General features: G+C 40.1%; 2 protein-coding genes across 4 annotated transcripts in view; both read left to right on the top strand.

Moving 5' to 3' along the window:
* LOC116674056 (four and a half LIM domains protein 2) overlaps positions 1 to 7,491 on the top strand; it is a 7,623-nt gene extending 132 nt beyond the window's left edge. Inside the window, exons 1-6 of the mRNA XM_032506584.1 lie at positions 1 to 127; positions 3,051 to 3,239; positions 4,091 to 4,265; positions 5,257 to 5,426; positions 5,568 to 5,754; positions 6,907 to 7,491. The exon at positions 1 to 127 is cut by the window's left edge and continues 132 nt beyond it. Coding sequence (XP_032362475.1) covers positions 3,084 to 3,239; positions 4,091 to 4,265; positions 5,257 to 5,426; positions 5,568 to 5,754; positions 6,907 to 7,058 — 840 coding nt within the window. The 5' untranslated portion in view covers positions 1 to 127; positions 3,051 to 3,083 and the 3' untranslated portion in view covers positions 7,059 to 7,491. The remainder of the gene's footprint in view (positions 128 to 3,050; positions 3,240 to 4,090; positions 4,266 to 5,256; positions 5,427 to 5,567; positions 5,755 to 6,906) is intronic.
* A 763-nt stretch (positions 7,492 to 8,254) lies between these two features.
* LOC116674059 (uncharacterized protein C7orf57 homolog) overlaps positions 8,255 to 13,127 on the top strand; it is a 10,958-nt gene continuing 6,085 nt past the window's right edge. For 2 of the 3 annotated variants that reach the window (XM_032506590.1, XM_032506589.1), the window contains exons 1-5: positions 8,255 to 8,519; positions 9,452 to 9,517; positions 10,267 to 10,440; positions 10,964 to 11,048; positions 12,110 to 12,236. In XM_032506590.1, coding sequence (XP_032362481.1) covers positions 9,460 to 9,517; positions 10,267 to 10,440; positions 10,964 to 11,048; positions 12,110 to 12,236 — 444 coding nt within the window. In that variant the 5' untranslated portion in view covers positions 8,255 to 8,519; positions 9,452 to 9,459. Of the gene's footprint in view, positions 8,520 to 9,431; positions 9,518 to 10,266; positions 10,441 to 10,963; positions 11,049 to 12,109; positions 12,237 to 13,127 lie in introns of all 3 variants that reach the window. The other variant, XM_032506591.1, reaches the window with a different exon arrangement.

Below are 13,127 nucleotides of genomic sequence, written 5' to 3'. Positions count from 1 at the left end.
GTGTGTGTGTGTGTGTGTGTCACACATTTTATGTTCACTTTAAAAGGCAGATGGACGACAGCGCCCAGTGACACCTCTGGTCTCAGCAGTCCGGCTCGTCCTCCGACACTCAGGCTGCTCTGTCAGGGTAAGACTTTCTTTCTTTCTTCGCTTTCTTTATGCCGTCTGTTGACCCAATGTTCTTTGCACTTTCTTCTCTGTATTCTTGTTTTTTTCCTTTTTTAATTTTTACCAAGTCCTCCACATTCATTTCAGAGATGTTTGGCAATTTAATGTGTGCTTATCTTTCATGTGTGTGTGTGTGTGTGAGATGGGGCGGCTGTGGCTCAGGGGGTGTACTGTTTGCCTGCCAACAGATGGTTGGTGGTTCAATCCCTGGCCCTGGCCCTGGCCCTGTCCTTGGACAATGCTAAACCCCAAATTGCTCCCCCAACAGTGTACGCTGTCAAAAAGGGTTTTCATTTTTTTTGTCAGCAATACATGTTTTTTCATGTTGTGTCAACAACAACCAATATTAAGGGACATAAAACGTTGTTGTTCTGACTGTTAAAGTTGCCAGTTGATATTAGTTGTTATGTATGTATGTATTAGTATGTTATGTTGTTTTTGTTAGAAGCCTGTTTTGACTTATTCCCCCCTGTTAATCACACCTATGGATATATGTAATCCAGGTTTCTGAGAAAATTTTCTGAATTGCTCAAGCAAATTTAAAGGAAAGTTGTAGTGAATGAGGAACATGTTGTCTGGTGTTAAGGGCATTGTACCTAAAACTTTGGTTGAAGATTGATGTTACCGTCCTGTGATTAATAAATCCATCTGTGCTTCTGCCTCGGCCAGCCTTGCATGAAAAGGCTTACAAAAAGCGGTATTGTAAATGTTTTGATTTAAAATATGTGTAGGAACAAACAGTTTTATCCAAACTTTAATATGCCAAATTAAGATGAAAGTCATCTGCAAACTATCGGACAATGAATCTAATCACCGGCTATAATAACGATTTAACAAGAACAACATTTGGAAACTCTTACTGCTCTGATTCAGATCCAATGTTCAGACAGTAACCGCCTTTGTGTTTTGGGAAATATTAAACATTATTAAATTACTCGCATTATTGTATTAACTAATTCTGGGTCAAGACAGAGCACTGTTTGTTCTTGTTGACCCTTTGTTCACTACCATCACTATCCTATAACCAGCGGTGGAATGGAACTAAGTACATTTACTCAGGGGCGTAGCACAATATTCTGGGCCCTGTAGAAAGGGATTTTCTATGGACCCCTTCCCGCATCCCCAGCTACTCATTCTAGTATCTTTTAGACCCTCCTCACATGAGGGCCCTGGGTACTCCCCCCAGTATTTACTCCAGTCCACATGTTGAGGTACTTGTACTTTATTTGAGTCTTTTCTATTCATGCCACTTTCTACTTCTACTCCGCTACATCTCAGAGAGAAATCTTGTACTTTTTACTCCAATACATTCATCTGACAGCTTTAGTTACTAGTTACTTTAGTTACTAGTTACTTTAGTTACTCCACTACATTCATCTGACAGCTTTAGTTAGTAGTTACTTTAGTTACTCCACTACATCCATCTGACAGCTTTAGTTACTAGTTACTTTAGTTACTCCACTACATCCATCTGACAGCTTTAGTTACTAGTTACTTTAGTTACTAGTTACTTTAGTTACTCCACTGCATTCATCTGACAGCTTTAGTTACTAGTTACTTTAGTTACTCCACTACATTCATCTGACAGCTTTAGTTACTAGTTACTTTAGTTACTCCACTGCATTCATCTGACAGCTTTAGTTACTTTACACTTTAAGATTTCTGCACACAAAACACAGTTAGTAAGCAAGTAAGTAAATAGCACTTTTTACAAATAATAACCACACTATTAACATCACTTACTTTACCTTTAAGTAAAAGTACTAATACCACACTGTAAAAAATACTCTGTTAGAAGTCCGAGTCTTGCATTGAAACTGTTACTTGTGTAAAAGTCTGTAAGCATCATCAAGAAAATGTAGTTAAAGTATTAAAAGTAAAAAGTACTCGATGCAGAAACAACTCCTCCCATTATAGAAACTGGAAAATATTAATATAACAGCTGTGTGTTTAATTCCACTTAGCGTCACAATAAAGTGAAATACAACAAATAAAAAGACATAAGAATACAAAGGAAAACATAAGTTAACAAAATCAGGCAGCAAAGTCTTTAACTGCTTCTTACATGTTAAATATTTGACCCTCGACGTTCAAAAATCATCTTCCAGCAGAATGAGTTGCATTCTAAAAAGTCTGCGATAGATGATTATGCAAACATTTCTTTCAGTGTTCCTTCTCGTATGTTGTATTTCGGTTTTCCCCGCCACAAACACACAAACTAAAAGACTTCTCAAATCTAATTATTAAAGTTGGACTTCTTTAGCACATTTTGTCAAACAACGCTATTTGTATGTTACTTATTGATCTTTTTTTACTTATTGAAACGTTAAATTGCATATTTCATTTATTTAAAAACACCACATTTTCTTGAGGAAAGTCTTCCACAAACCGTGGAAAAACACTGCTTTGTTTTCATTTCTCCTTTTCCTTCTATACTTTGTCTTTACCCTTATTTTCCCTCATTGCTTGTGCACTCTTTTATCTGAAGGATTTTGAGGAATTTTTAGGAAGCAGAGAAAATTAAGAGCCCCATAAACTTTAACTTAAAATTTAAACTCTTTTGGAGCCACTAAACCAGATTTAAAAGTCACATTATGTCCATTAATAAAAGTGGTAGGCATGTACTCTACATGTGTCCGTTTGGGGGCAGTTGTTTGCAGCATTCCATGGCCTAATTTGTTGTACGTAGTACTCAATTAAGTGTCCAAAAATCTCAGAAGGGTGACCCCCTGTACCTGGTTCACAGTAACCAAGGCGTTATTTGCAGAAAAGAGTCAAATTACAGAAATCCAATCCGAGTTTAGAAAGTCTTGGCAATACTTTAGATCTTCTTTACGACTCTATGCGTGAATGTTTTATAAATATATTTTTTCATCTTGCAGGACAGAAGACACAGAGAGGAGATTCCAGTCAGAATGACTGAGCCGTACGACTGCACAGAGTGCAAGGAGTCCCTGTTTGGGCAGAAGTACATCCTGAAGGAGAACAACCCGTACTGCGTCAAATGCTACGATGATCTGTTCTCCAGCAACTGTGAAGTGTGCCAGAAGCTCATCAACTGCACCAGCAAGGTCAATCTCTTCTCCAACCTCAGGAGCCTGAGCTTTCTTTCATTTCTGAGTATTTATCTCCTGCTAGGAATTATTTAATGAATCTGGGTAAATTTGAATTATTATGTAAATATAGACTTTAAATATATATATATATATATATATATATATATATATATGCTGTGTGTGGTGATCTCTACATGTACTATGTGTGTTGTGTGTGTGTATCTCATTTACTGTGTTGTTTTGTGTGTGTGTGTGTGTGTATCTACATTTAGTGTGTGGTTTGTTGTGTTGGTTGTGTAGTGTTCTACGTGATGTGTGTGTGTGTGGTTGTGTGTGTGTGTTTCTACAGTATATGTGCATGTACTGTGTGCGTGTTTGTGTGTTTGTTTGTGTGTTTGTGTGTGTGTGTGTATGTTTCTACAGTATATGTGCTGTACTCTGTGTGTGTGTGTGTGTTGTGTGTGTGTTCTACAGTATATGTGCATGTACTGTGTGTGTGTTTGTGTGTGTTGTGTGCATGTGTGTGTGTATGTTTCTACAGTATATGTGCATGTACTGTGTGCGTGTTTGTGTGTGGTGGTGTGGTTGTGTGTATGTGTGTATGTTTCTACAGTATATGTGCATGTACTCTGGGGGGTGTGTGTGTGTGTGTGTGTGTGTGTGTGTGTGTGTGTGTGTTTCTACAGTGTATGTGCATGTACTGTGTGCGTGTTTGTGTGTGTTTGTGTGCGTGTGTGTGTGTATGTTTCTACAGTATATGTGCATGTACTGTGTGTGTGTGTGTGTTTGTGTGTGTGTATATTTGTGTTATGTTTATAAAAGGAAAAAAAGACTGAAACATAGTAATTTCCCTCTGAACTGTGCAGGATCTGTCGTACAATGAGCGCCACTGGCACAGCGAGTGCTTCCTGTGCAAGACGTGCAGCCGGTCTCTGGTGGACCGGCCCTTCGCCACCAAGGACGACGTGCTGATGTGCATCGAGTGCTACAGCAGCGAGTACTCTTCCAAGTGCCACTCATGTCTGAAGACCATCATGCCAGGTGAGGAGGCCTTTCTTTTAGTCTCTCCATTCTCACCAGCAGTGGAAGAAGTACTCAGATGCTTTACTTCAGTAAAAGTACTAATACCACACACTGTACTCCATCATCATGTAACATTAATGTAAGACACTTTGGTGTAAAATTGGCAGTTGTTACATATCCGTAAAGCCTGACTCAGGACAAACAAAATGCACCCACTTGTCTGTGCCATTTTATCTTTTGTAAGGGTGTGCAGTATTTGATGCTCTGCACCCAGGAACGATGCACTTCTCTTGGCCGTTTTTTAGCGACATCATGACTCTTCTGCTTCGTACTCCTCTTGGCTCGGGCTATGCAGTGAAATGTTGGAAAAGGGGGCGGGGCTATGTCGATTTTGGAACACGACAACCATCGGTTAACCGCTTTCTACGCTTTCCACAACTTTAACTTTACACCCTGGAATCTATATTACAAACAAAATCCCATAAAAACCCACTACCCACTAAACCCATTTTGTGGGACCCTTTAAGTAAAAGTACCATTAACAGTATTCCAAATTAGCAGTTTCTGGTTTCTCTGTACTCAAGAATGCGCAGACTCTTATCCCTGGCTTACTTTGATACTGAAGGGAACTTTAAAAAAAAAGTGACCATTTTGAGTAGCTTCTTTAGATATAAGGAGCTTTCTTCTATCTAGGATTTCTAAGCGGATTTGCTTTATTCCCGATGGTCGTTGGAGATAATTATGTTTGTGTCCCTGTGTTCAGATTTGATTGAGCCGTGAAAGGTAGAACATGTTTGATGTTAACTGTGAGTTATAGTGTATAGTATAGTTTAGAGGTTTAAAGTACCCAAACTGTTATCATGACCTGTGTGAGTTGCTTAATGCTATCTTCGGCGGGATGGAAGAAGTCTTCAGATCATACATACTTTTGGATTGTAAAACTTTCCAATTAAATATCTTATTGGTCTCCCATTTCTTCTCTTTCCCTGCCACTCCCCCCCTCCCCCAGGCTCCAAAAAGATGGAGCATAAGGGCAACAGCTGGCACACAACCTGTTTCACATGCAACCGCTGCCAGCAGCCCATAGGCACCCGGAGCTTCATCCAGAAGGACACCAACAACTACTGCATGCCCTGCTACGAGAAGCAGTTTGCCCTGCAGTGTGTCACTTGCAAGAAGGTGTAAAACCAGATCCTGTCATCACACACTTCAGATCAATTTAAAGTGTTATCTCAGGACACTTTACAGATTGAGTAGGTCTATGTAATAGATGAATTTTCACACAACATACCTAAGGTGATGTGATTCCATATCTTTCAGCCCATCACCACCGTAGGAGTGAACTACCGTGACCAGCCCTGGCATAAGGAGTGCTTTGTCTGCATCGGCTGCAAGCAGCAGCTGGCCGGCCAGCGCTTCACCTCTCGGGACGACTTCGCCTACTGCCTCGACTGCTTCTGCAACCTGTTTGCCAAGAAATGTGCTAACTGCACCACCCCAATCAGCGGTTGGTTAAAATAGATCAAAGAGTAGTACCAAATTCCACTAAAATTAGCTCTGCCAGTGAAATTAGGTTTCACTTATCCTGTCCTTTTGTAGTCTGGCATTGCAAGACCTTTCTTCACAGTGCTGTAGAGGAGGGTCTGGCTAGTCCACACAGCACTGGATAGGAGAAAAACATGCTCTGGTTTATTGGCATTTCTTTAAACCAATCACAGTCATCTTGGGCGGACTGGAGGAACAATGCAAAATATCCTCGGGAAGGAACTTGTTTTAGTGGGAACCAATCACAAACTGGCTCATCTACCTTGTGCGCTAGTGGCGGGTTTAACATCCAATCAGCTTCTTGTTTACATTCAACATAGCCGCCACCGAAGCGCAGCAACCCGTTGATGCCGCTGTCGCTGCTGTTTTAAAAGATTTCAAAGGCAAGTTCTGTCTTAAAACGGAACAGAAACTTCCCCTGGAACAATTCCTACTAAAGAAAGATGAGTTTGCCTTACCGACCGGCTTTTGTAAAAGCTCGCTCTGCAAAGTACATCACCCAGTTCGTTGGTTTGATTGGGTGAAGGACTATTCAGTTGGGTACAGAGTCATTTGAACAATGCTCGTTGGTCCGCCTCTTGTGCAGAGAAAACACAGAGCAGACTCCCCAGACCAACGCTCAATTTCAAATCTGTTGAGCTTGGCTTGGTCTGGTGATAGCCAGACTACATAATCAAAGCAGCAGAGTCCGAGATAACCTGACTTTTAGTCCCTCGATATGGGTCAAGCTAAAAAAAAACAAGCAAGATTTGATTTAGCCTAATGTTTGAATTTTAGATAATATAGGAACATGGTAATACATGTTTCACTGTCTAATACTGAATAGGATGTTCATGAAAAAAACATAAGCTAACACAAATGGGATTGGGTGTGGGAAATGTCCAAATTTGTCCGGAAATACTGGCTGAAACAAGGTCAAATCTCATTACATATCATTCCAATGTGAACTCCAAATAGACAGAAGAAACCACAGTATTAACAACCTTTAACATGGAAGGACTCTTTCCCCAGAACATCCCCAATCACCATCAATTACGGGATAATTGCATTACAGAGATCATGGGACTCGTGTTGTAGGTCACTCATGGCTTCTCTTTGTTGCTTCTGTTTTCAGGTGTGGGGGGCAGCAAGTACATCTCGTTTGAGCAGCGGCAGTGGCACATGGACTGCTTCAACTGCAAAGGTTGCTGCGCGTCTCTGGTGGGTCGGGGTTTCCTGACGTGCAAAGACGACCTCCTCTGCCCCGAATGCGTCAAAGACTTCTGAGCGATCCCCGAGCCGGAAAAAAAAGAGTTAGTCTGCCAATCAGAGAGCGCTCACAATATTCTTCCTAACATTTCATGTATTGGTTCCTTACACATTAACCTGTTCCTACCGTTATAAAGTGTTTTGTGCATAAGCTGATGATACTGTGTTTAGATGTGAATGAGTTGAAGCCTTCATTCCAAAATGTGCTTACTGAATGTCTTGTTGTTTCTAAGAAAACATTCCCATTTGGAAAGTATTGTCCTAGAATCCTACAAAAATAAGTTGTTAATCACATTTGGAAAATAACCTCAGCGTGTCTGGCAGCAAAATAACATTTGTTGATGGATGTATGAGAACATTGTGATGGTAACTAGAGTTAATATAATACTACTAATACAGTTTATCCTAATGACATAAGTTATGTTGAACTGAAATAAAGTGTTTGTGGATTTGATGTGTTTGTCCATTTGCTTATTGTTTTTCAATTATGCTGCTTGTCATTGAAACAATATTTTTTATGTTGAGTCAGTTCAGTCTTATGCTCCAAAGGTAAATTATACATTTAAACAACTTACAGTGTGTTAAAAAGGCCAGTGAGTAAAAATGTGTCTTTAGTTTAGATTTAAAAACAGAAATGGATGGAGAATAGTGGGAAAAAAACACCTTTAGTTTGTTGGAAGGTTGGAATACAACGTTGGAATAACACAACAAAGAACTGCTTTTAAAATTAGCACCGATCAGGGCATCTGATTTTCTGATTGACTGCTTGTCAATCACTGCTCATGCACATGCATTCATTCTCTCTTGTAGGGGGGAGGGGCTTAGGAGAAGTTGCCAATATTCATATTATTTGGCTAAATCCTGGATCTTCACAATCCTACCTACAGCACCTTTAACAGTGCCACGTTTTTAATAAGGAACCCTTGAGTAGAAGCTTATGGCTTCATTAATGGTTCTTAATTAGTATCAATCATTGGTTGTGACAAGTCGTGACAATATGCTGTTAAAAAAGTTGGTAATCAATAATACATCATGCTCATGGGTTTCTGACTTAATAATAAGCAATTGTTTTCTGCATTCTGAATTTGTAAATGCTATGTAATTGATGAATGATATTTATCAAATGTGCAGTTGGAACCGTTAATAACATGTTATTGAATATGTTTTGGTTCAGATTGATGCCTGAACGGCCAAAGATCGTTTCTCAATGGAGTAACAGCATGAATTTCATAAAGAGCTATCACTTAGCCCCTTTCAAGATCTGCTCTCCTCGCCTTTGCCGGGAATATTACAGATGACTACAAAATGACGTCAGGTGTTTTCGGATATACACGATCTTGGTATGGCAAACAGGAAGTCGGCGACAGGTGCCAACGGAAGTGTGTGTGGCCGGGTACAGCCTTCGCCTGCAGAATAGAAGGAGCTATCTAATTGCAGCAAGCCGCTCAGTTATTACAACGAAAGAAAAAAACATATAACGTAAGACGAGTCTGATATTTTTTCGAATAGCATAGTTAGCTGCTTCCGTAAAAACTAGCGTCGTTGCGGCGCAAAGTAAGGTTAGCGGTGGAAAGCCACTGCGGCAACTATCGAACGTTAGGCGGCTAACTAGCAAGGCTTTGTTAGCTAGCGAGCTACATGGCTAACGTTAAGTTTAACTATGCCGCTAGACGTTACGTCTCTTACTAGCGTGTGCTTTTATTTATTACCATTTTACGCTAGCTGGCATGTAACGTTAACGGAAGGTGGCTCCCTTATTATCAAATGTATTTTATTAATGTAACGTTAGCCTTGTTTCATTGGTGGTACCGTTAGCTGGTCTTATTAGCTATTTAATAATACCTCGTTTTACATGCATACATAAGACTCGTCTTATTTCTCCTTCGTTATATTTTCTAATTCATCGTAATTGCTACTACTTCGATGAAAAGCGCATACTGGCCGCTCTGTTGCATGTTTGGAAACAGAAGGCCAAACTCCATTTGAAAAATCGATCATTTAAGACGGTTTTGCTATTATTAAACGGTATACGACTTGTATGACATAATTTTTTTCTATATTCTATTAATGTTTTGTCGGTTGGTAAATCCGGCAGACACATTATGTACCAAGTAATAAATGACGTCCCAATAAATCTGAGTCCCTCTTAATGGTTTTAGGCCACTACCCATCTGTGTCCATTGTGGCGGAAGATGGGAATGGGAAAAATGGGCAAGACATCTTTTTATAAAGTGCAACAGCTGGTGCTTTGAGTTTTGAATGTGTTCAGATTTTGTAAAATAAGCCCTAATTTCGGCCTTAAGTCATATTTTATGACTTTTATGTTTGCTAACAATCAACGTGGGTTTTCATTTGTGTCGTGCTTCTTTGTGCCATTAACAAGCTATAAAGTACTCCTTTGTGGTCATCAGATTGTCAAATGTCTTCAGCTGAAATGAATGCTGCTGTTCCCAACCATCGAAGGACCAAGCCTGGTGGTAAGACTAAATTCATTTCTAAACCATTTTCATCACCTTTTATACATTTAAATACTTTAAGCTAAAAAAAGATGTACCATTTTTAAAGCTTTATGTTGCTAAAATAAATTATGCCATCAAGTCACAACAAGAAAACACAAAAAGATAGCCTTTAGATGAGTGACTTTTCCTGAACTGCATTATGACCAGGGCTGCACAATAAATTGGTTGTAATAACTTTATTGCGATATTTCAGAAATTGCAACATAACACATTACGTCACAAATCTTTGTATTCATATATCAGCTCCTACTAGACAGCCAATTACAGACAGTATTAGTTCTTGGTAGAAGCATGCTGCGTGCTGATTGGCTGGCTGATGCTGATGAGATTTATTGAAATTGGTTATCGAATGACAAGTAGTGCTGGGTACTGAATTCCACACTTTTTAGGCATCGACCACAGTTCCTTAGAAGTATCGGGAAATGCCGCGTCATTCAATCCCCTAAGGAGAAAATCTCATCAGCATCACTGAGCCAATAAGCAGCGGGATTGATTCCCACTGCGATACGTCAGCCAATGTGTCCCTGAGCAAGACGCTTAACCCCCAGTTGCTCCAGAGGCGTGTAACCTCTGACATATGTAGCAGTTGTAAGTCACTTTAGATAAAAGCATCAGCTAATATGACATTTAACATGCCATAGTGTTTATTTGCTGATAGTAGGAGCTACATAGCAAAGCGAGCAGATGTAATTCTCGGGTCATTGCAGGTATAAAGACTGGAGTTGTGGCCAGCGGCATGACTGGACCCACCTCCCAGATCCCCGGTCTGTCCCAAACGGCAGACGAAACCTCTCCGGTGGAACGGACCACCGGCCGGCGAGTTGGGATCTTTGAGTCGGACTCGGAGTATGTGAAGCTCGCAAAGGGGGGTGGACACAAAGGTAAAAGGGCAGGGCTTTCCCTACCATTACAAGTAGGCAGCACCTACTCAAAATCAATTGGAGTATCAAAACTACCCAAATGATACTCAGATCTAATGATTGGACTTGGACTAATTTAGCATGTTTTTTGAGTGTTATTTATGAATTATCTGCACTAGCGTTTCTGACGTTTTAGATATAGCTAAGGAAATGACGGTCCAAAACAATGTTAAAAAACATTTTCATTGAAAAACATGGCATTTTTTTCGGGGAGGACCCTTCCACCCCTCCGCCGAATAAGCCGACCTAAGTCTTTGACAAACTGAGGGGAAACAATTCTGTCAAATTTGTTGCTTTGCAACAACAACAAGAAGTCCCCTACTGCTGCTCCTGAGTAGTTTTTTCAGACACACATAGGTGTCCTGTTATGTAAGAACTGGTAATTTTGTGTAATTTGTAGAATAGTAGCCTCATTATTAAGCCCATGAGATGAATAGTCTGCCTGTTAAGTGTTTTCAAATATGGTGCCCCCCCCTCTCTGCAGGGCTGCTGAGTCATGATGCTGACGCTGATGACAAACCCATGAAGCCCTACAATCCACCCAACTGGTTTAGTGATGAATTAAAGAGGTATGAATACTGGGTAGACACACAAATAAGTGATCTCACATGGTGGAGATGCATCTGATAGCAAGATGGACCCTCATGCAATCTGGGCTCCTTAAAGGGAAAAACACCACCTGTTGGTCAAAGAGTGTAAAACAGGCAACACCCCCCTTCCCCTCCCATATAATCAAAACTGGGCTTTTAATGTCTTTGTTCCTTGTTGCGTTTTTGTCGCCTTTTTCAACAGAAATGAAATCGGCCATTTTCAATGTTTTTGTCGCATTTTGCAGTTTTGCTAATACAGACACCAGTCCTCTAATGCCAATGAGGACATCGGGTGTGTGTTTAAGACAATGTCTCCGGACTCTGACATCTGAATATGTTTTTTTTGATGTTGTGATATAGGTCTTAAATTTAACATTTGTAGGTCATGGATATGTAATAAAACCCTGTAGATTAGAACCACTTCCTAAACCAGTTACGGTACAGACGGCAGCGAGGCTTCGGGCGTCATCGATGACATCATTTGTCTAAAAACAATACTTCACAGAAAACCTCCGGAGCAAAACAAGCGTTGAACTATTTTGATGAGGTATTGTGGTGCTGCAGCGACGTCCCGGCTTAGTGGTATCCTACAGAATGAAGGAAACATCTTTTTAGTTACAGATTCTCCCAGAAATCACAGCTATAGTCGTTTTTAAATGTCTTTTAATTTTAACAGTTTTCAATGAAAATGAGAATAATAATACAAAAATGATCATTCCCTCCAATACCGTGGAGCATCATCAGTCCAAATAATCCCACTCCTATATTTTCTTCGTACCGTGCAGCCAGTGGTCACATGATCTGATCAACCCTTGCGTTGTCTTCCCTACGACCTTTTGGTTTTTCAGGAACAACATTTTAACTTTATTGTTATACTTGAGTTTTTCTAAAGTTGTCACTTTTCCCCAAGTCTTTGTCACTTTTTCAGACCTTTTGTCACTTTTTTAGTTTTTTTTTGTCAAAAACAATTCCGAGGACAACAGGAGGGTTAACTACTGGCCAGCAATACTACTTACATCACCGTGGTTTTGTGCTTACAGCGGGAGCAAGCCAACGTTTCCCGACAGCAAGATGACGAGGGGCATGCAGCCCCTGGCTGCACCGTTTGGCACCGATAACGGGTCGTCCTGGGAAAGAGATGGTAGATTTTCCCCCAATAAGGAGAAGGTGAATGGACCAAACTAGTCACCGCCAAGATTTTAAACCGTGCCCATGTCTTCCATTCTTTTATTTATTTATTTATTCATTTATTTACCACACCCTTTCCTCTCCTAATTAACTCCATTGTCGCGTTCGCAGTTTTGGTTTAAATCCATTTTTGGCTTCATTTTCTGCCGGTGCTTGTTGGCTGTGTGGAAGCTTTGTGGAAATATTTATAGAAGGTCAAGGTAAGCACAGAGTGACTCATTGGAAAGACCTGATTAAAATCACAAGTTCATGTAAAGTACATTTCATACAATGTTTTTCTTTTTGTATCGAGGAACAAAAAAAGTAATTTTTAAACTTTTAAAACTCCATTCTTCTTGGGTATTGTTATCAAGACCAATATGTTGCGGAGGAGGCTTTATCAAAATGTAACACATGACGTTTGGTAGCATTACACAAGGTACCTGTCAAATTAAAATCAGTTTAACTTGCAGTTAATATTGCGTGAATATTTCAGGATGTTGTTTGCGGTTGCTGCTGGGTTCATGCTCATTCTTGTTCCTGTTTCTTTAATCATTCTCCATTGCATGACAAACTGCATCTCAAGTTTTTCCCCATCACTTCATCCTTTGCTCTATATCCAAGATCTAGTCCAAATTGCTTGTCAGATTGTATATTTGGCAATAAATGTAATCAGTCTGCCTATAATTCTGCAGTAAGAGAGTCTGAACTATCTGCATTTTTTTTGTCTGATAATGTGGCTGCAACCTTCAGGCGATGGAGCTCAACAGTGACTGGTCGCTTATATAACTGCTCTGGATCCAGAAGGGGTTTTCCCCCAGTTCAGTTGTTCCATTGTTGTTTTTGAATTACGCATATAAAGAGTTTTTATTCTGGAACCGAGCCAATCAG

The sequence above is a fragment of the Etheostoma spectabile genome, chromosome 24, assembly GCF_008692095.1.
Source record: "Etheostoma spectabile isolate EspeVRDwgs_2016 chromosome 24, UIUC_Espe_1.0, whole genome shotgun sequence".
Taxonomy (NCBI): Eukaryota; Metazoa; Chordata; class Actinopteri; order Perciformes; family Percidae; genus Etheostoma; species Etheostoma spectabile.
The sequence above is the reverse complement of the archived record's forward strand: the minus strand, read 5'-3'. Positions and strand labels throughout refer to the sequence as shown.